We start from the raw sequence: 23567 nt of genomic DNA on the forward strand, positions 1-23567 counted from the left end.
TTTGGCCCAAAGTATTCTTGCTGCTGTTATTACATATGCAATTACATATTTTTCATTGAAAGATAGCTTATCTGGCATAACATTAAGTAGAAATATGTCTGGTACCATTTCTAATTTTACTTTCAAAATTTCCTCTGTAAGATTTTGTATATTTTTCCAATATACCTGGATTTTTTTTACAGCGCCACCACATGTGGTGAAAGGTTCCTACATTTAATTTACATTTCCAACAAACATTTGAGCAATTTGGATAACATTTGGCTAGCCTTTCTGGGGACCAGTACCATCTATGATACATCTTGAATACATTTTCTCTGTAATTTGTTGCCCTCATATATTTTACAGATTTCCAAATCTTTGACCAAGATTCTTTAGATATTTCGTGGCCTAGGTCTTTCTTCCATACTGCTAAATTATGGTTTTGCGTTTCTTCTGGCAAATAATCCTCTAACAATAGTTTATACAGTTTCTGGATCATTTTATCGTTTGATGAGAGCCAGATTTTATCTAGCTCGTTTTTCTCTTGGTAGAAACCCACTTTCAGATCTATCTGAAATCTTGATTTTAACTGGATTTTTTCCCACCCCGATAATTTCAAATTGCATTGTGACAGTAAAGGCTCTTCCGTTTTCAGGTGGTTCGTCTCGTCTAGTAATGTTTCATACGTTTCTTTGTTATACTTGGTAAGGAAGGTTGGTCTTATGAAGGCTTCCAAGGGGGATACCCATTTTGGTATTTTAGTATAAAATTTAGTTTTAACTTCATTCCAGACCTTTAACAGAGCCGCCCTTAGGATATGATTCTTAAAATGTAGGTGAGTTTTATCTTTCCCGTACCAAATATACACGTGCCAGCCCATTACTAAATCTGCTTCTTCTAGATTTAGGCCCCTCACATCCTCCAGCTTGATCCAGTCCTTTATCCAATCAAGGCAAGCCGCTTGGTAGTATATTTTCCAATTTGGTAAGGCAAAGCCTCCTCTATTCTTTCCTTCTTGTAATAATTTTGCTCTAATTCTTGGTCTTTTAGCACTCCAGATGAATTTTTTGGTTATCCTCTCTAGTTCCTCCAGAAACTGGTTTCTTCTCAAAACCGGGATGTTCCGGGCCAAAATTAGAAATCTCGGTAAGATATTCATTTTAATCGTTGCAACTTTCCCTGATATTGAAAGGTGCAGTTCTTTCCATTTATTCAGGTCTTCCCTTATTTCTTCTAACAGTTTGGAGTAGTTATCCTCGGTTAGAGTGCTGTTTCTATTTGTCATTGTTATGCCTAGGTACTTTATTTTTTTAACTATCTCCATCAAAGTTATCTCATGTAGTTGTTGTTTGGTGGCTATGTCACAATTCTTTGTTAATAATTTAGTTTTTTTGTAATTTATTCTCAAGCCGGCCACCTTCCCATAATCTTGGAGGACTTCTAAGAGTTCTTGGCTAGAGTCTTTAGGGTCTTCTAATATGAACAATAAATCATCGGCAAAAGCCAGCAGTTTATATTCCTGGCCTTTTATTTTCAGGCCTTGGATATTTTCATTTTGCCTTATTAGGTCGTTAAGTGTCTCCAACGCAAAGATGAACAGTAAAGGTGATAGCGGGCAGCCTTGTCTTGAGCCTTTTTGAATTTCAATGCTCCGCGTTAGGTCCCCATTTATTATTATCTGGGCATGTTGTTTTTCATATATTGCTTTAATAATCTTTCTAAATTTGTCGCCACATTCTGTTATCTCTAGTTTTTGCAAGAGAAAGGACCAAGATAGATTGTCAAAGGCCTTTTCTGCGTCTAGACACATTAATGCTAGTTGTTTCCCTGGTTGAAGTTCATAGTACTCTAACACATTGATGACCGTTCTTATATTGCTTTCCATTGATCTTTTAGGTAAAAACCCTGATTGGTCATGATGGATCGTTTGTATCAAGACTCTTTTCAGTCTGGTAGCCAGGATGGTTGCGAATATTTTGTAGTCTATGTTTAAAAGTGATATAGGTCTATAGTTTTTTATCTGGTTCTTCTCTGTCTCTGTTTTTGGTATTAATGTTATGGCTGCCTGCTTCCATGATTCTGGTACTTTCCCTAAATCCTCTACCATCTGTATCACATTCCTCAATGGGGATAGCAGTTGTTCTTCAAACACTTTAAAGAATTCGGCCGGGATACCATCAGGGCCCAGTGCTTTCTTGTTTTTTTGCTTCTTTAGTGCTTCTGATATTTCAGCTACTGTAATTGGGTCGTTGAGGATATGTTGTTGGTCTTGGTTGAATTTTTGTTTGTTATTTAATTCCAAGTATTCTTTAATTTTAGATTCTTCTTCTATATTTCATTGGTATAGGTTTTTGTAGAACTTCTCCGCAATTTCTTTTATGTCTTGCAGTTTAAATTTTTCAATGTCATTTTCATCTTTCAGAATGACTATAGATCTTTTTTCTTTTTCTTTTCTTAGTCTGTACGCTAGCCATCTTGAGGACTTGTTCGCATTTTCAAAATGGTATAGTCTTGCATATTCTATCTTTTTCGCCAATTCTTGAGTTAATAACAGGTTTATTTTATGTGTTAGTAATTTTAGCCTGATTAGTATCTCTTCCTTTTTGGTTCCTTTTTGTAACTCCTCTTCTTGTTTTTTAATTTGTTTACCTAATTCTTTGTACAATGCATTTCTTTGTTTTCTTTTTCATGCATCTTGGTTTATGAACCAGCCTCTCATATATGCCTTGAATGTTTCCCAAACTGTTTGTATGGATACATCTGGTTGGATATTTTGTGTAAAAAAATCTTTAATTTCTGCTTTTGTCCTTTCCACAAATTTTTTATCTTTGAGTAGTAAGTTACTTATAGTCCATCTGTTTCTTTTTTTAGTTTCTTTAAAGGCAAAAAGTATTGGGTTATGATCAGCAAATGTTTTTGGCAGTATTTCGGCCTCCAGAAGATCGCTCAGCAGTGTTAGGTTTAACCAAGCCATGTCTATACGTGACCAGGAATCATGCCTGTGGGAATAGAACGTGAAATCTTTTTTATTTATATTTCTTACTCTCCAAGTGTCTAGTAGGCAATATTCCTCTGCCAGTTGTAAAAAGCTTTTGGGTAGTCTTGGTCCCGCTTTTGTGTTTTTAGTATGTTTTTTCCTATCGAATTCAGGATCAAAAACTGCATTGTAGTCACCTGTTACACAAATGTTGTTATATCCTTCAACTCCAAGTATTTGTCTAACCTTTCAAAAAAGGTTTCCTGGTTTTGGTTAGGAGCATAGATATTGATTAGTGCTGTTTCGGTTCCATTTCTTACAATTTTGATTGCTACAATTCTTCCATCGTCAGATGCATGTATTAGTTCTGGGTTTAGGTTGTCTTTAGCATATATCACCGTACCATTCTTTTTTTTGTCACTTGCCGCTATAAATTCATTCCCAAGTTTTTTATATCTGAGGTATCTTATATCGTTCTTTTTTATATGCATCTCTTGTAGGCAGACTATGTCTGCCTGCATTTTTGTAATTTGGTGGAAAGTCTTTTTCCTTTTTTGAGGGCTGTTCAGTCCATTCACATTAATTGAAAGTATTTTAAATTTTTTAGTGTGTTCCAGTGGCCCCATTGTTTTTGTTGTCCTTATTCCTATACCTAAAGCGTGTTAACATCTGAAATGCGGCTACTGCCTGTTTTTTTCTGTCTTTCCTCATTGTTGTTTTCTTGGCTGTTCCCACGGCCTGATCCTCTCTGTGTTCTCCTTCCTCTGCTTCGCTTTCTCTGCTTTGTTCTCCCTCCTCCCTTTGCCAGCCCAGGTCTTCTCCATGTCTTTCCAGGAAGTTCTGTAGTTTAAAGATAGAATCAATTCTCTGTCGCCTTCCTTTGAATTCAAAGAGGATTCCTTCTGGGATCAGCCATCTGAATGTTATCTGGTTGTTTTTTAGTAAGTCAGTCAAGGCATAGTATATAGATCTTCTTTCTCTTACCCTCCATGGTACTTCTCTTAATAGTCTTATTTCCGCATTTTGCATAGTTACTTTATTCTCATATGACGCTCTTATAATTTTCTCTTTGGTTTCACATTTATAAAATTTTACATGGACTTCACGAGGGACTTTATGCTTTCTGGCATAGCTGGAATTTCTTCTGTATACGGATTCAATTTCAGCTTCAAGTTCTTCTTTGGTAACCAAAGAAGAACCTACCATGAAAGGATTGTATTGTATCCTCCCTGTCAAACCTTTTAATTGGCCTGTGGCATGTCATAGGGTACCTTTACCTTATCTTGCTTTTTTGTTCCCTAATATATTTGATAAGCCATTTAGTTTGAAGCTTCTGTGGCTTTTATGATCCTTACCTTGTTTTATTGTGCTGCTAATTTTTTTTGATTGCTTATGGGTAGGGGTGGATCATAGGGTTGAGTCTCAGTGGTTCTGGGCTCTTAGGTTAAATCATTGGGGCATGCTTCTTAGCTATAAGAGTAATTTAAAAATGGGAGAAATTGTTAAACTGAAATTGCAGAACCTCCATTGCAGTGGTTGATAAGCAAGTGGTTTCCATTTGTTCTTCGTACAGCAATTTTCATACGTAAAACTTTTTACTACTGTTGCTGAGTTTGCCCTCACAAAGCTTCCTGAAGGAGGGCACTGATGGCTCCAGTTTGCGGACAAAAGACTGAAGTTCCCCTTTCCAAGGCAAAGATTGGACTTGAACCTGGGTCTCCCAGAGCCAAAGTCTGTTCCATAGAACAACGCATGGCTGTCATCAGCAGTAGAAGCCTTTATTATAATTAGATAAGCTTGGCAGATAGTCTCTGGTAGATCTAGCTTTGACTCATGAGTTTGAAGCATTTCTCTGTGAGCCATTTCACAACTTACACAGAGATTGACCTGCAATTGACAGTGAGTGTACACTCAACGAACAACTGCAGATAATCATGGCTCTCTGTAAAGTGTTATCTGTATAGAATATCTATTTGTAAATATGAACATATAAAGCTTCTTTATACAAATTCAAGCCATTGGCCCATATAGCTTGGTATTGTCTACTGTGACTGTTAGCTGCTTTCCATGGCCTCAGACGGATACAGATCTTTCCCAGAACCTTTAACTGGAAATGTCAAAGATTGAAGCTGGAATTTTCTACATGCGAAGTATGTCTTCTACCACTGAGCTTCCGGCTCCTTAGCAGAATGTGTTTGCCAATTCACTCTTTACATTTTGAAGTGAACCATACAGAGGTGGTTTCTCATGATGATCTTTTGGTAGTTCTGAAGAATCCCTTTTCTACATCATGGTTAGAACAGAATTGAAGTGAGGGTTCTAACAGCATGTTATAGTGCTAGGTTCCCCTTACAAATCTGGCAATTCCTGCCCCATGGCAAAAGCCTCCTGTAGGTCTACTCTGAAGTAAATCTTTAGCAAAGACCTCTTCTGGCCTTTTTCTTTTCCTCCCTGAGTTTTTAGCCAGATAAATTAATTTCTGTTCTCTCCCAGCTGGCCATTTATTCTATGGAACATGAACAGTTAATTATCAGCTCTTGTAAGGAATAAAAGGAATGCACTATTTTAATTTGTATCAAGATAAAAATCATTGTTCATAGTAAGATGATAATTACAAAGGTTCAATAATAAAAAACGAGGGGGGAATCAATGTTTTGGCTTGCTACAAAGCCATAAAACAATTATTATGCCTATCCCCAACAAGAGCAGAAAATTAAGTATTTATTAATGAATGCGGCAAGAGGAACAGCCAGCCAGCTGGAAGGAAATAACTAATTACAATGGAATGAGAAGAATAACATGAAATGTTAGAGGAACAGTAGCCCTAGAAAGTTTCAATGGTGATTTGACTGTCTACACTGGACAGCCTAACATTGCAATTGATTTGAAGTTTTAAAAAATGCTATGAATTAGGTATTTAAAAAATGCAAGGAAACAAAACAAGGAGTACTGGAATGCAATGTGCTGACCGTGATGTCATCTACTTTGTCTGTACAAAGATGAGTAAATTAATCATGGCAATTACAGGCTAATCATCTAAGTTCAGTTCATACAATTAAAATCTTATTCCGTACTGTAAATCCTGGAAAGCAAGCTCTGCATCCTAAATGGAAAATTGCCATTATGGAACTGACTATATATATGGAAGGTCCAGGCCATGTCTTGTTCCCCCTGGTGATAGGGTTACCAATCTCCAGGAGGGGGGCTAGCAATCTTCCATAATTACTTCAGATGACAGAGATCTGTTCCACTGAAGAAAATGGCTGCTTTGGAGGGTGGATTCTATGGTATTATATTCTGTTGAGGTCCCTCTTCTCCTGAAACTCCACCTTCCCCAGGCTCACCCTAAAATCTCCAAGAATTTCCCAACCTGAAGTTGGCAATCATACCAGGGAACAGGGGTCATTTTGTTCAAAAAGAGGTGCAGGAGCTCATTAGCATAGCTCAGTAGCATAACTTATTTGCATATGCCCCACCCCCTGACATTACCGGAAGTGTGTCAGAAGGCAACACACACTGCTCAGGCTCCACTGGACTGTTTTGGATTGCTAGCTATGGGGGGGGACAACACGCAGATCTGCCCTCACAGAGGAGGGAGAACTTGTACCTGAATAATACTTGGTCTTAAAGCTGTCACTGGACTGTTTTGGATTGCTATCTATGGGGGGGGACACACGCACAGATCTGTGCAGGAAGGAAGGAGGGAGGGAGGGGAAAAGGGAAAGAAAGAGAAGGAAAGAAGGAGGGAAAGAAAGAGGGCAAACAGATGGGGAGGGAGGGAGGCTCTCCCACCCACCCCCATCAAGACCCCACCATCCCCCATGACCCATCCCCCCAATCAAGCCCCTGCCACCACTTCCACCCCACACCAGCTAGGTGCTGGGAAAGGTAGGGGGAGGGGCCCTGGGCTCTTTACTGCTGGAGCTCCGCTCCTGTGCGCTCCTGCAGGAAATGACCCCTGCCTGGGAATACTGAGATCTCGTGGGAAGAAAATTTTAATTGTGTGAAACTTCCCAATAGTTTTGTGTAACTAACTACCCTTGAAATACCTGAGGTAGTTTAAATCAAAAGTCTTTAAATGAGGGAGTTCAATGAATGGGAAAACAGGGCAGAGAGAAAATAAATTAGTTGAGGGATAAAATATTAAGAAAGAGGACAGCAGAGAGAGAGAAAAGCAAAAAAGAACAGTAGAAATGGAAATATTCTCAGCTGCCAGCAGTTGTTCTCATTGTGTAATGGTAACACATGCAGGGTTTTATGGGCAGTCTGTGGCTGAAATGGCAAGACCTCAGTGCCTTCTCATTAGATATGTGTAATTTGAGAAGCTTGTTTTCTGAGGAACTAAAAACCATAGTCCCTGTAGGCCAAAGCCTATTCTTTTGTTGGCACTTACAATTTAGGGCCTCCTTTTTTCAGTGAAAATTGTGGTTTCTTCATTAGCTGTCCTTGCAGTGTTTAGAGACTTTTCTCTCCAAAGGACAGAACATGTCACTGATACAAGGTTGTGTGTGTGTGTAAATCAAATAAAAGGTTAAATTTTCTTACAGAGGGATTGTTAATCTCCCTAGATTTTTTTAATCAATGAAAAAACTGAATTGATTTCATTCTGTAAGAGTCCTGGAGTTGGTATCAATTAATGCCGAACAGCTTGGAAGGCTGGGGTAAAAGCCATGATGAGGCAGAAGTTCTCACTAAGCAGGCAAAGGCCTTGTTTTCCATCACATGCAGGAGTAGGAGGATGATTTCATACATGAGGCCTTAAAGATGTTTTTGCCTCAGGAGTTTGTAATGCAGAACACCTGTAAAACCCATATTGATCAGAGTGAGTACAGATATCTCCCACTCAAATACACTTTTATTCCCCATTAGGAATGCTTATACATTCAAACAAAGGTTTAATGTTTGAAAAAGCCAAGAAAATTGAGTCAAAATTTGAAAAAATAATCAAACAAATACATCTGAAAGGAATAGTTTTCAGGCTTCCAAAGTAATAAAGCACCCCCCCCCCAAAGGCCTCAACAAGGCACAAAAAATCCCAACGTAAAAATATTTAAATGTCTGGGCTAGATAACCAGAGAAAGACTATATTTGTTTAGTAATTGTAAAAAAGAAGAATCACTGCGTTAAAGGCATAGGAGAGTAGTGATATTTGTAGGGCTTCTCCTTTCTAACTTTTAGCAACACTTAACTAGACAGGCCAGCAACAGTGTTGTGAGATTTAAGTATACTTCATGTTATCCATAAAAATTGCACCTCTTTGTATCTGCTTCTTCTTGCATTTCTCTACATCTTATCCTCAGGGCGAGGTGGGTGAAACTGGCTTAGCTGGTGCCCCTGGTGTTCCTGGACCTACTGGCCCAAAGGTAACTTCTGTATTGCATGACCAACCTCCCATATTCTCAGTTCACCTTAATACTACTACAGCATGTATTCCTTGTACAGTTATATACAACTCTTTAGAATGTGATACAGATGTTAAAGGGTGACAACTGGTTTTTTTTTGAAGATGATAAGACAGTGAGCAGATACAAGAGAGAACTAGGCTCCCTTACCTGTAGTAGACGTATGGGAATTAACATTTAAACAGATTCAGCTTGATAATTTGATGAGAGAAGTTTTCTCTCACTAAAGCTCCCTGTCATGTCTGTCTGTTAAAGGTGGCACAGAGTCCTCTATTCCTTTCTATTTGTTTACACTAGCTGACAATGTGTTTTCCTTTTAACTGACAAGTTGCTTCATATGAAACTTAATATGACTATTTGAGAATCTAAATAAAGCTGCAATTCGAAGCATATTTAATTAAGCTACTGTTCTGTGCAGCCTGAAGAATGACAAATATCTGATGTTTTGAGAATTACCTGAGGGTTGACCAATTGTCTTATTTGCTGGTCATTTTAAATGACATGGGTTGCAGTGCAATTTGAAAAGTAGTGGAATCTTTCCTTAGTTCATGTCTGCAGTGGGATATATGTCAGACACTGATAATACACGACAAAATATTATGCACATTATGGGGTTGCTGCCAAATGCGGACATCCATCCTAGTGACATCCTAGTTCTCCCCATCCCCATAATGTTTAAGTATGCTTGCCTGTCTTAATCTCATCATATTGTGTATTTCCTCAGTTTTGTATTGGCTGGTGGTTGCAGGAAAATATATAGCATGGTGACGTCAAAATACGGGAAAGTTGCCTAAATTTTATGGGGGTGAAAGAAGAAGAAGAAGAGATTGGATTTATACCCCGCCCTTCACTTGGAGTCTCAGAGCGTCTTACAAACTCCTTTCCCTTCCCCTCGCCACAACAGACACCCTGTGAGGTGGGTGGGGCTGAGAGAACTCTGACACAAACTGCCCTTTTTCAAGAACAGCTGTGCCAGAGCTTGTGACTGACCCAAGGTCACATCAGCAGGTGCAAGTGGAGGGAATCAAACCCGGTTCTCCCAGATTAGAGTCCGCGCACTTAACCACTACACCAAACTGGCACTCAACAAGGGGCTGCCAACAAGAACTCAACAAGGGGCTGCTATTTTCAGCAGACATCTCCTGTCAAGTATAACATCCAGCTCCACCCTTAATATGCTAATGAACTAATGCATGGTGTGTACAAACAGATAAATTGATTGTAATGTTAGATTGTTTGTTCTGATGAGCTTGTCAGAGAATCTTTCAGAAAAGGATATTTTGTTGTTGTTTGTTTGTTTGGGATGTCTCTATTCCTGCGGCTTAAACTGGTTTGTTAGTCATTGGCTGAGTTTAGACGGGCAGTTTGCCCCGACGTAGGCTCGTGTGGGGAACGTTTCACAACCGGATTAAATGGGCCGTTTACACAGGCACATCTGTCTGGCATTCCCCACCCGTACTCAACCTGTCTTGTAACGCTTCGCTCCCGAGTTTAAAAGATACCTGGTGAAAGTGGTAGCAAACCCCGGAAAGCGCGATTATCCCGCGTCCATCCCGCACCAACAAAGTGTGAACGCCAAAAGCCGCATTTTTCTTATGCGCTGCAGTGTGAACGGAAAAGCTGCAACAGTTTGTTCCGGGTCTTTTTTGCCACGACTCCCTCCTGCTTCAAACGGCCCGTCTGAACTCAACCATTCTGTCTCCTTAGGGAGACTTTGGAACTTTTCATTCTGTGAGTTAGGAATATGTGACAGAAGCTATTTAGCACCCTCACAAACCAATTCCCAAAATTTATTGAGGGAAGCCATGACTCTTAAACTGATGTAAAACAAATATAGTGATGAACTTTATTCTGTGCTGTATTCTGAAAATTAGAATGTTTTCCTCTTCCCAATGTTTAATCTATATTTTGTTCTTTTTATAATAATCTGATTTTTCCTCATTTGGCATGGTGAAAGAAAGGCCAGTCTTACCATTCTCTTCATAACAACCTTAGCTTTCACTTTTCAGCACAAAAATATTTACATTCTTCAAAATACTTTGTCTCCTATATCTAATATTGCCTCTTTTGGAACCCATACACATAGATACATGCCATTGCTTACAGAGAACTGTATCTTTCCTGGTCACCCCATCCTCCTTCTGTTTCTGAAGGAGATGGGATTCATCTCATAAGATTTCCCTTGTGACAGTGAATTTGAACTTGCCCAGGCACTTGTTCTCTGGTTGTACAAAACAGCCAAATTCCAAAATGCCTCAGTTATATGTGTATATAATCAGAGAAAATTTTCTGCACATATATGGTTGGAAACATTTTTTTGGCTCAGAAGTGATGTAGTAGGAGTGATTATTGCATGGGCTCATTTCTCCCCCTGTCTCATTATCGCAGTCCTTAATTTGTAGAAGTATAGATGCAAGTCTATTTGGAAATATTGTCTCATCCTTAGTTAATCTTTGGTGCAAGAAATTAAGTCTGTAATTGCTCAGAAGTGCTTTCATTTCTTCTTTCCTTATATGTTCCAGGTTTGTGCCAGGGATGAGCCATTGCACAAATTAAGCCCTGTGCAGCTACAGTCTCTGGTCAAATGCCTTTTGTAGGGGTTTAGCCTTTATGAGAGCTAATCTTTTAAATCTGTCTTTAATTTGTTGTTGCAGCTGAAATTCTAATTCTTCCTGATTTCTCTTCATATTCAGCATTTCTATCTGTGTTTCCTCTCTTGTTTCTGCATTTTTTCCCCTATCACAGGGTGGAAAGGGAGAACCTGGTATGAAGGTAGGCAAGGAAAATACTTTTGTGTCAGTTGGCTTGGAAAATGTTGTTACTCAGAACAATGTATTGTTATACAGACTTGGGTCCAAGGCAGACCTGTGGCCTATATAATGTCATATACATCTGTTTTGTGATTAACCACAAGCAGACACTAGGCACACTAGGCACACACAATGATATACAGTGAAATCTGCCTTTATGAGCCTGGTGGAATTTGACTCTCACCAAAGACATTTTTGACTGCCCAAGCTGGCTTATGTTTTCTTGCTTTTCTGTGACTGGTGAGATGGTTTGGGATTTCTTTTCAATCTTTGCATAGCTGACATATCAAATCTGCTCAAAGTCAGCAGATCCTGAGGTTAAGGTCTAGCATAAGGTCTATTAGCAGATCCTGAGGTTAAGGTCTAGCATATTTTCTTCTCTTTCTCTGTTCCTCAGATCTCTATTGAAGGGCTAACATGCCCATATGTTACCTATTCAATTAAAATGTGTATTGAACCTCTGCATTTTAAATATATTGCTGTGTTTAAAGTTATTTCAACTTTGGCCTAGATCCACAACAGACAAAGCAAAAATGCATTATGCTGTACATTTTAAGTGTCCTGGGAACTGATTCTCAGATTACTCGGTATAAATGTGAATAAACTATAAATCCATGTAAAACTGGCTATGTGAGGGTATATATACCAGGATACTTAGATCTACATTGATGTGCCAATACGTGCTTTTGAATAAAAATCTACATAGTGATTATTTTTCTTCTTTCTCCTTGCTTTTATTAACATACACCTCCTATTCCTTAGTGCCCATGAGCAAAATATAAAAAGTGGTACTAGGAAAGGAAAATTGTTGCTATAATCTGCCATGCCAAAGAGCTGCTTTTTATAAACTGCAGTCACAGACGATGGCCTAGAATTGCCTAATAGTGAATTCTGAGACCAAAAATTGCATGAACTTTATAAAGCATAGTAAGATTGGAAAGTGGTTCTAAATCTGTCTTCCTCTATGGCCACTGATTTATTATGAAACCCGGAACAAGTACATTTACAACTGTTCTGATCCTTTTAATTTATAATTGCTTTTATATCTCTCCCCCCCCCCATGCATGCTGATAATGGAAGAAGGGCTAAAAATTAGTTCTTTAAGTGGAATGTGTGAATTTGGTTTAAGTAGATTCCAAACTGGCTTATTCAAACTCTAAGCAACCAATACTGGATAACAAAATGATGTATAACTATAGATTTATTGTTGTTGTTGTTGTTGTTGTTGTTGTTGTTGTTATTGTGTTGCTTTGGAAACCTTCAGACAGAATCATGTGATAACATTTTGATAACTGGAGCATAAAGCCATCGATTAATTTTGTATTGTCTGTACGGTGATGATCTTCTTCGTGGTCTCTGTGCTTCACACCAATGGGTTTAATGCGCACACGCTGACCCAACCGGTGCTGTAGCAAGCTCTGTTTCAACGGATTTTCACGCGAGTCCCCTCAGGCATGCGCAGGAACCCCACTGCGCATGCCCAGAGGGACGAGCGCGGACATCCCACCAGTTCCTTTTCTACCGCCGCGTTGAAAGGACCCTTTTTGCCTTTCCTCCTGACCGGATTGTTGTAGCCGCCTTCGGGCATCTGCTTAATTTTTTCTTTTCTTCAGATTCGTCCTCCGTTTAACTTCTCTCTTTAGTTTTTCTTTTAAAAAGAAAAAGAAAAAAGGAAGGACTTTTACTTTCGTGAGGGGAATTTTCCTCAGGCCCTTGGGCCATTCCCCCCCCTCTCCTTTTCCTCGGCATTTGCTCGTTTCTCGCCGTATGGAAAAGAAAACGAAGAAGATTAAGAAGTGGGGATTTTTTAATCGTTGTAAGAAGTGTGGAAGTAAATTGGCTCCTCCAGACGGCCATAAACTTTGTTTATTCTGCTTAGGCGAGTCTCATAAGCCAGAAACTTGTAAACATTGTGGTGAATTCTCGAATCAGACGAAGAAGAACCGTGCAGCACGGTTGAAGGTCGCTTTGTTAGAATCCGCGCTTCACCCGTCTTCTCCGATGGCGGACCAGCCGTCTACCTCACGACCAGCTGTCGATACCGGTGCGTCGATACCGACGAAATCGACATCGAAAACCGCTTCCAAATCTACAACACAGTCAACTAAAGGCAAGCCTGTGAAAGGACATTCTACTAGGAAGGATAAGTGGCCCAGGTCGTCTAAGGAGGGTAAGACAGGGCCCTCTGAGGGCGTTCCTTTGCAGACCCCAGCACAGTTAGTGCCGGAATCCACAGTTGCATCGATATCGAAAGAGGCGTCGATACCGACTGAGGCGTCGATACCGGAGCTTCAACCTCCTAGAATGTCGCCTTCTGGTCTACTGGCTTCTTCCTTAAGCCAACAGATTCCAGAGATTGTCGATATCGATACGGCGGAACTCATGAGTCACCCAATAGGTGCAGAGTTTCCCCCCGCAAGATCCACTTCATCGGCATCGATGCTTTCGAGACTGCCCGATACCGACAGCTGTCGGTACCGACCGAGACATAACGTGGAGCGTTACCATCCCTCTCAGCTGGTTCAAGCTGTCGATACCGATGTGTCTGGCTATTGTCATGCAGCCCAAGGACAAGGACATGCTAGAGCTAGGAGCCGCTCTCCTCGATCCTTTTGGCCACCACTCTCATGGGATGAGAGGCAAATGAGGTATCTTTACGGGCCATACCACCCTCCAATGCCGTGGCTCCAACATGCTGCATATTCAGACTGGGACCGTTATTCTGTTCGTTCCGACCACAGATCTCGTTCACCTACTAAGTTGCGACCTTCTGCAACGATTTCAAGGCCTCCAGTTGATCCTCCTCCATTGACACTAGAGGCACAACCTGCGGTCCCACCACCTAAACCATTGGTGCCTGCAGTACCACTTGTCCATATCACGCCTCAAACTGATTCAGAACAAGACTCATCGGATGATATGGAGGAAGGTTCCGATTCCGAGGTTTCCGTCATACCTACATCTCCAGATCACACGTCCCCTACTCCGGACGTGGCTCATGACCTGCCAATTTCACCGTCCGATAATTTGCATGCTTATGTGGACTTGATTAAAAGAATGGCCGTTGCTTTGAATCTTTCTGTCATCCAAAAGCCTCCTCAGTCTACCGACTCATTATATGATGTTGTTCAAATGGACACTTCATCTGTTATAGCCCTCCCCATGTCTTCCGTTTTGGTCGAAGCGGCTAAGTCTCCATGGAAGAACCCATTCTCCGCTCCAGTATCCACGCGAAAGCTGGATCATATGTATAAAATTCAGGACCCAGAAGCGGAATTCTTAATGACACATCTGGCTCCTAACTCAATGATAGTGACATCGTCTTCTAAATCTCGACGTACGCACACTACTCCATCGGATAAAGAAGGTAAAAAGCGCGATGCTTTTGGACGCAGGTTTTACTCTTCAGGCGCACTGGCAATCAAACAATCCACTTATCTGGCGTGCATGAGTCGCTACCAGTATTCCCTTTGGGAAAAGTTTACCGATCTAATTAACACCATTCCACAAGAGAAGCAGGGTGAGGCTAAGGCTCTCCAGAAAGAGGGCTTGATAGTGGCCAAACAGCAACTTACGACCACTAAGCACATTTTAGAAGCTTCGTCGCGCACTATGACGTCCGCAATTGCATTGAGACGTCATTCGTGGCTCCGAAGTACTGCCCTTCCGGTTGACACCAGAGCACAGGTTGAAGACATGCCTTTCGATGGACTCGGTCTATTCCATGCCAACACCGATTCCTCCCTCCAGGAGCTTGATAAGAGCATTAAAGCTTCCAGGGCACTAGGAGTATCGTCTTCAAATAGACAACCACAACGGTCTCGCACATGGCCACGACCCTGGCAGCGGCGAACTCAGACTCACCAATCTCCAGAACCTAGGTGGCGTCCTAGAACCTATTCTGGGTCCCAGAGGCAGAGCTACCAGAAGCCAAGGTTTGGCACGAATCAACAACAACCTCGTGCCAAGCAGCCCAAACAAGCCTCCAAGCAGGGCTTTTGACTTCCCTATCCCCGAGTCAGCTCCCAACTTTACTTTAACCCGCCTCTCTCCTTTCCTCCATGTATGGCGTGCAATAACATCAGACCAATGGGTCCTCTCCATCTTGACCAAAGGCTACAGGATTCAGTTCCACCAGAACCCCGAAGTACCAGTCTTCGTCCTCACGCCCCCCTCCCAACCCCTCCTCCGGGAGGTATCCCTCCTTCTGCAGAAAGGGGCTATCGAACGTGTGCACTCCCACCTCCAGGGGAAGGGATTCTACTCCCGATATTTTACGGTCCCCAAATGGGACGGAGGTTTGCGGCCCATTCTGGACCTCCGAGGCCTCAACCGCTTTGTGGCATACTGGCGTTTCCGCATGACCTCACTCCAACAGATCATGCCGTTGCTCTGCCAAGGTGTTTGGATGGCTACCCTGGATCTACAGGACGCCTATTTTCATCTTTCAATCCACCCTTTCCACCGTCAATACCTATGGTTTGCAATCGGCCAGGACCATTTCCAGTACGCGGTTCTCCCATTCGGGCTGTCAAGTGCCCCTCGAGTATTCACGAAGACCATGGTGGTGGTGGCAGCATTCCTAAGGCTCAAGGGAATCTCGGTGTATCCTTACATCGACGATTGGCTGATAGTCGCATCATCAAAAGAGACCCTAGAAGCCAACGTTTCAGACACTTTGTCCCTACTGGCCGACCTAGGCCTCCAGGTCAATCTCCACAAGTCACATCTTTCTCCAGTTCAGCGCATCCAATATATAGGAGCAATACTGGATTCCAACATCTGCATGGCCTATCTCCCCCCAGACAGAGCCGACGACATAATATCTCTGGCTGTTCAACTGTGCACACAGCCTACCACCACGGCCTACAACATTCAGAGACTTCTAGGGCTCATGGCTGCAACAAATGCAGTGTTGCTCTTTGCGAGGCTCAAAATGAGAAGGCTGCAACTTTGGTTTCTCCATTCTTACAAGCCTCACATGAATGCACGTGCCGTCCTCCTCTCTCCTCCCTCCTACGTCCGAGACGCCATCCGCTGGTGGACTGTGCCATCCAACCTGCTACAAGGTGCTCCCTTTCACACTCCGTTACCGGAGATCGTCTTCACTACCGACGCCTCTATGACGGGCTGGGGCGCCCATTCCATGGGGTTCTCCATAGGGGACACATGGGATTGCAATACAAGAAGAAATCATATCAACTTCCTGGAACTACTTGCTGTCCAGAACGCAGTGACCAGCTTCCTTACTCTACTCAGGGGATAGTGCGTCAACATCCTGACAAACAATACTACGGCAATGTCGTATATAAACCACCAAGGGGGAACGGTTTCCAATCGTCTATGCAGTTTCGCATTACATCTGTGGGATTTCTGCAGGGCCAACGAAATTTTCCTGGTGGCAACTCACATACCTGGAGAGTTGAATCTAGAGGCGGACCATCTCAGCCGATCGGGCCTCCGCCTTCACGAATGGGGAATAAAGCAACACTACCTGCTCCCAATTTTCCAACTGTGGGGCACTCCCCAAGTCGACATCTTCGCCACACAACACAACAGGAAATGTCGTCTCTTCTGCAGCCGAGGAGGGTACGACGCCCAATCATTGGGAGACGGTCTCCTGTACCCATGGTCACAGAAACATCTGTATATGTTTCCCCCTCTACCACTGCTCCTCAGGGTGGTGCGCAAGATCCTCAGGGACAATGCACACGTAATACTGATAACGCCCTGGTGGCCCAGGCAACCCTGGTTTTCCACTCTTCTGTCTCGGGGGACGTTTTACCATTTCCCTCCTGTGCCGGACTTGCTTTGTCTCAGCGACTCCCCGTTACTTCACCACGACGTGAAAATGCTGAAACTCACGGCGTGGCGGATACTACCCGAGGATTCTCTGCTTGCATAGCGCATGTGCTCTTGAATTCAAGAAAACCGTCCACGCGCAAGTCATATGCCCTGAAATGGACAAAATTCTGCTCATTTCTCGGGGCTGATACCTCTCTGGCGACCACTGCGGGTCTGGAAAAAGTTTTTTCGTTTGTTTTGTCCCTTGCTGACTCGGGGCTCTCCCACTCCTCGTTGCGTGTTTATCTAGCTGCCTTGTCAGCCTTTCATGTTCCAGTTGATGGTTATTCATTGTTTACCCATCCAGTTACAAAACAGTTTCTGAAGGGTTTACTTCGGCTTTATCCCCCGGTTAAGTCTCCGCCTGTGCCTTGGGACCTTCCACTGGTCCTGCATCAACTTACACGGAAGCCGTTTGAACCTTTGCCACATGCGAACTGCGCCTCCTGACATGGAAGACAGCTTTTTTGGTGGCGATCACGTCGGCTAGACGAGTTGGAGAACTCTTAGCCTTTAGACACAACGCCTCTTACCTCTCCATACTTCCTGATGGAATCCGCCTGGTGCCGGATATTTCGTTTTTGCCTAAGGTCATTTCGGAATTCCATCTGCAAGCTGAAGTTTTCTTGCCAACTTTCTTTCCGAATCCAATATCTGATGAGGATAGATTGCTGCATACATTGGATGTCAAGAGGGCTCTCTTGTTTTACCTGAAAAGGACACATCCGACTAGGAAAGATCCCCATCTATTCCTTTCATATGCATCGCCACGCCTGGGAACTCGAGTTACATCCCAGCATCTGTCCAAATGGATCGTGGAGTTGGTTCGACTTTGCTACCTCCTGGCAAAACAGCCGTTGCCGGGCCCTATCAGGGCTCATTCCACCAGAGCTCTTACAACGTCCATGGCCTTTCTCAAGGGTGTGCCGATACATGACATCTGCAAAGCTGCCACATGGGCCACGCCTAATACATTAATCAGGCATTACGCCCTCGACGTCCGAAAAACAATGCCAGCATCGGACGTCACGTTTTGTCTTCAGCCCAGCGATGAAGATCCTGCCAGCACCCTCCTCCAGGTAGGATATGGCTCCATAGTCTCCCATTGGTGTGAAGCACAGAGACCACGAAGAAGATAAACAGGTTGCTTACCAGTAACTGGTGATCTTCGAGTGGTCATCTGTGCATTCACACCACCCGCCCTCCTTCCCCTCTGCTGTCAGCTCCTGATTTTTTGATAGGTGTTGATTGGCGGCGGTGCTTTGAAGGAACTGGCGGGATCTCCGCGCCCGTCCCCTCTGAGCATGCGCGCTGGGGTGGTTCCTGCGCATGCCTGAGGGGACTCGCGCGAAAATCCGTTGAAACAGAGCTTGCTACAGCACCGGTTGGGTCAGCGCGTGCGCACTAAACCCATTGGTGTGAATGCACAGATGACCACTCGAAGATCACCAGTTACTGGTAAGCAACCTGTTTTTCACCTAACCAGTGCAAACTGCACTGTGTTATAGGTCTGCCATACATTGAATGCATACCGAGGGCTAGATCTGCTAAAGAGCAGCATGATTCTTGGTGTGGTTCCAGTATCAGTGTCCTTCCAGTATTAAAGTGGTACCTGCCCATGCCACAGGTTCCTGTTTTCATGCTGCATGACTGAGCAAGATGGTCTGGGGGCAGGTGATACAGCAAGTTCGCTGAAGCTAAATAGATACAGGTCTGGTCAGTGGTTGGATGGGAGACATGCGCTGAGCAAGGAATTGGACCCAATGACCTCCAGTTCTAACCCTATAACTGCTTTGTCTTCTTTGGAACCTTTGGTGTAGTCATTTGCCAAAGGCTCTGAAAGGTCAGCTTTGCATGGAACGCTCCCTTGATTTCTCCAATTTTCTTGAAGAGATCTCTATTCCTTCCCATTCTATTGTTTTCCTCTATTACTTTGCACTGTTCATTCAGGAAGGCCTCCTTATCTCTCCTTGCTGTTCTCTGGAAATCTGCATTCAGTTGGGTAAATCTTTCCTTTTCGCCTTTGCCTTTCGCTTTCCTTCTTTCCTCTGCTATTTGTAAAGCCTCATCAGAAAGCCACTTTGCTTTCTTGCATTTCTTTTTCTTTGAGATGGTGGTGATTGCTGCCTCCTGTACAATGTCACGAACCTCCGTCCATAGTTCTTCAGGCACTCTATCTATCAAATCCAGACCCTTGAATCTATTCTTCACCTCTACTGTATATTCATCAGGGATGCGATCTAGGTCAAACCTGAATGGCCTAGTGGTTTTCCCAATTTTCTTCAGTTTAAGTCTGAATTTTGCAATGAGTAGCTCATGATCTGAACCACAGTCAGCTCCAGGTCTTGTTTTTACTGACTGGATAGAGCTTCTCCATCTTTGACTGCAAATTATATAGTCAATCTGATTTCGGTGTTGCCCATCTGGTGATGTCCATGTGTAGAGTCGCCTCTTAGGTTGTTGGAAAAGGGTGTTCGCTATGACCAGTGTGTTCTCTTGACAAAACTCTGTTAACCTTTGCCCTGCTTCATTTTGCTTTCCAAGGCCAAACTTGTCTGTTATTCCGGTTACCTTTTGACTTCCTACTTTAGCATTCCAGTCCCCTATGATGATGAGGACATCATTTTTTGGTGTTAGTTCTAGGAGGTGTTGTAGGTCTTCATAGAACCGGTCCACTTCAGCCTCTTCTGCATCAGTGGTTGGGGCATAGACTTGGATTACTGTGATGTTGAATGGTTTGCCTTGGAATCGGACAGAAATCATTCTGTCATTTTTGAGATTGTATCCCAGTACTGCCTTTTGCACTCTCTTGTTGACTATAAAGGCCACACCATTTTTTCTACGAGATTCCTGGCCACAGTAGTAGATATAATGGTCTTCTGAGTTAAATTCGCCCATTCCTGTCCACTTTAGTTCACTGATTCCTAGGATATCGATGTTCAGTCTTGCCATCTCATTTTTGACCACGTCAAGCTTACCTTGATTCATAGATCTTACATTCCAGGTTCCTATGTAGTATTGTTCTTTGCAGCATCGGACTTTCCTTTCACCATCAGACACATCCACAACTGAGCGTCCTTTCGGCTTTGGCCCAGCCGCTTCACTCTTTCTGGGGTTACTTGTACTTGTCCTCTGCTCTTCCTCAGTAGCATATTGGACACCTTCCGACCTGAGGGGCTCATCTTCCGGCGTCATATCTTTTAGCCTTTTGATACTGTCCATGGGGTTTTCTTGGCAAAAATACTGGAGTGGGTTGCCATTTCCTTCTCCAGGTGGATCACGCTTGGTCTGAGTTCTCTGCTGTGGCCTGTCCGTCTTGGGTGGCCCTTCACGGCATAGCCCACAGCTTCATTGAACTGCGCAAGCCCCCTCGCCACGACAAGGCAGTGATCCATGAGATCCTGCTCTATCCCACGCATAATCTTATAAACCTCGATCCTGTCACCCTTCAGTCGTCATTTCTCCAAGCTAAAGAGCCCTAAGCGCTTTAACCTTTCCTCATAGGGAAAGTGTTCCAACCCTTTTATCATTCGAGTTGCCCTTTTCTGCACTTTTTCCAAAGCTATAATATCCTTTTTAAGGTGTGGTGACCAGAACTGCACACAGTATTCCAAATGAGGTCGCACCATTGATTTATATAGGGGCATTATGATATTGGCTGATCTGTTTACAATACCCTTCCTAATAATCCCCAGCATAGCATTGGCCTTCTTTATTGCAGTCACACACTGTCTCAACATTTTCAGTGAGTTATCCACTACAACTCCAAGATCTCTCTCTTGATCAGTCTCTGCCAGTTCAGACCCCATCAATGTGTATTTATATTTAGGATTTTTAGCTCCAATGTGCATCACCTTGCACTTGGCCACATTGAACCCCATTTGCCATGTTGACGCCCACTCGCCCATCCTTGACAGATCCCCTTGGAGTGCCTCACAATCCTCACTGGTTTTCACCACCCCGAACAACTTTGTATCATCCGCAAATTTAGCCACTTCACTGCTTACTCCCATCTCCAAATCATTAATGAACAAGTTAAAAAGCAGTGGACCAAGTACTGATCCCTGCGGTACCCCACTGCTTACCACCCTCCACTGAGAAAATTGCCCACCTACACTCACTCTCTGTTTTCTATGAACTAGCCAGTTTTGTGCGACTGAACAACAACAAACTGAAAGGTCAAGAAAGTTATGTGTACTGGATCACCTATACAAGAAGGCTAGTTCTTTTGTATTTAACAGATCTTTGACGTGGTCTCTGTGCTTCACACCCATGGGATCTAGTGCACATGCGCTGGATTGATCGGTGCTGTAGCAAGCTCTTTTAATGGATTTTTCCGCCCAGTCCCTCGGGCATGCGCAGGAACCCTACTGCGCATGCCCAGAGGGGTGGGCGCGGACATCCCGCCAGTTCCTTTCTTACCGCCGCTTTTGAAAGACCTCTTTGTTCGTCGGTCTGATCGGTTTGCTGTTCGCTTTTGCCTCACAGCTCTTAGGAACTATTTCCATACTTTATTTTCCGTTTTAGTGTTTTGTTCTTCAAAAACTTTTTAAAAAACAACCTTTATTTTCTTCTGAGGGGAATTTACCTCAAACCTTCGGGCTACCCCCCCCCCAAAACGTTCCCTCCTCTTCACTTCTTTATGGAGAGGAAGGGGGGATTTTTCAATAGATGCAATAGATGCAAACGTTGTGGTAGCAAACTTGCTCCTCCCGACCATCATACCCTCTGTATTTTTTGCCTCAGAGAGTCTCACAAGCCAGTGTCCTGTCGTCACTGTGCTCGCTTCTCTAACCAAGCGAGGAAGAACCGCACTGCGTGCCTTAAAGTGCCGCTGCTTGAATCGGGCCTTGCTCCTGCCTCAGTGATGGAGGAGAGACCATCTACATTGACAACTTTGGCATCGAGACCTGCCTCCGATGTCGACCACCCGACACCGAAACTCCCGACATCGAAGGCACAATCGTCCCCCTCCACGGATAAGGCAAGTACAGAGCATAAGTCCGCGAAGAAGGGCACCTCCAAGTCCCTTAAGGCGGCGAAGAAGGGGAAGGTTGTGGTGTCTGCACTGGGTGATGCCCCTAAAGTGCCTCCTGCTCCAACGGCAGTATTGATATCGGAGGCCCAAGTCCCTCCACCGATACCGACCATCCATGTATTGGACTCCCCTGTCCACCAAATGGAGCCTCCTTACTCCGACATTGGAAGGGTAGAACTCATAAGTCATCAGATGGATGCAGAGTATTCTCCGTCTCCTTCTCTGTCATCAACATCGACAGTATCAGAAGCTCCCGACATTGATCCACGTCGGCACCGATATACCACATGTGACACGCAGCGTCACCCTCCTCGTCTGCACACTCAATCTGTCGATATCGACGACCGACATTACAGGGACAATTCCCGCAGACAAGCTACAGCTTTGTCTCCCAGACATCCACGGTCCAGAAGTCGCTTTCCCAGAGTCTTTCTCCTTACCCCCCCCCCACACCGATGTTGTGGGATCAACGACAGTTGAGATACCTCTATGGGGCTTATCCACCATCCATGTCGTGGTTAACTCCAGCGGGCTATTCTGATTGTGATCGCTATTCGACCCACTCCGTTCATAGGTCGAGATCCCCCCACAAGTCAAGACCTTCAGCATCTCTGTCGCGTCCTCCTGTAGTTGATCCATCCCACCATACTCTGGAACCAAGTCGTCCTCTCAATCCTCCGGTCACTCCAAGCCCTGTCGTTCCTGTCGTCCAAACGAAACCAATACCTTCTCAACAGGACACTTTGGTCCACACACCACAACAAGACTCCTCTGACTTCATGGAAGAGGACTCAGATACAGAGGCTTCTGAGGCTCATACCTCTCCTGACCATACATCTCCCAACCAGGATGTCGTGGAGGACTTACCTGTATCTCCATCTGACAACCTTACCTCTTACACTGATCTAGTCAAAAGGATGGCCCACTCTTTAGGCCTCTCTGTCATCCAGCAACATCCGCAGGCTACAGATGCAGTCTATAACATAGTTCAGCTTGATACCTCGTTCACCTTGGCAGCAAAGTCACCATGGCTAAAACCTTCATCTGCTCCTGTGTTCACAAGACGATTGGACCACATGTACAGAGTCCAAGAATCAGATGCCGAATTTCTCTTCTCGCACCCTCAGCCAAACTCTATGGTGATAACATCTTCCTCTAAATCCAAGAGAATGCATTCAGCATCTTCTGACAAGGAAGGTAAGAAGTTAGATGCTTTCGGCAGGCGCTTCTACTCCACAGGAGCGTTGGGAGTCAAGGCCACCAACTACCTGGCCTGTATGAACGGGTATCAATACACTCTCTGGGAGTGGTTCTCAGAACTTCTAACCCACCTCCCAGACGACAAACTTCAGGCGGCCAGAGTCATCCAAAAAGAAGGCATGGTGTTGGCAAAACAACAGCTCAACACTACCAAACATGTCCTTGAAGCATCTTCACGAACGATGGCTTCTGCAATAGCTCTCAGAAGACATTCCTGGCTCCACAACACTAACCTCCCGTTAGATACTAGGTCTTAT

At 43.6% G+C, this 23567-nt stretch overlaps 1 protein-coding gene across 1 annotated transcript in view; it reads left to right on the forward strand.

Annotated features, from left to right (window-relative positions):
* COL13A1 (collagen, type XIII, alpha 1) overlaps positions 1 to 23567 on the forward strand; it is a 308444-nt gene that overhangs the window by 141597 nt on the left and 143280 nt on the right. The window contains exons 17-18 of the mRNA XM_015428404.1: positions 8257 to 8319; positions 11104 to 11130. Of these exons, the coding sequence (XP_015283890.1) occupies positions 8257 to 8319; positions 11104 to 11130 (90 nt within the window). The remainder of the gene's footprint in view (positions 1 to 8256; positions 8320 to 11103; positions 11131 to 23567) is intronic.

Source organism: Gekko japonicus, unplaced genomic scaffold, assembly GCF_001447785.1.
Source record: "Gekko japonicus isolate JY-2015 unplaced genomic scaffold, Gekko_japonicus_V1.1 scaffold672, whole genome shotgun sequence".
Lineage (NCBI taxonomy): Eukaryota > Metazoa > Chordata > Lepidosauria > Squamata > Gekkonidae > Gekko > Gekko japonicus.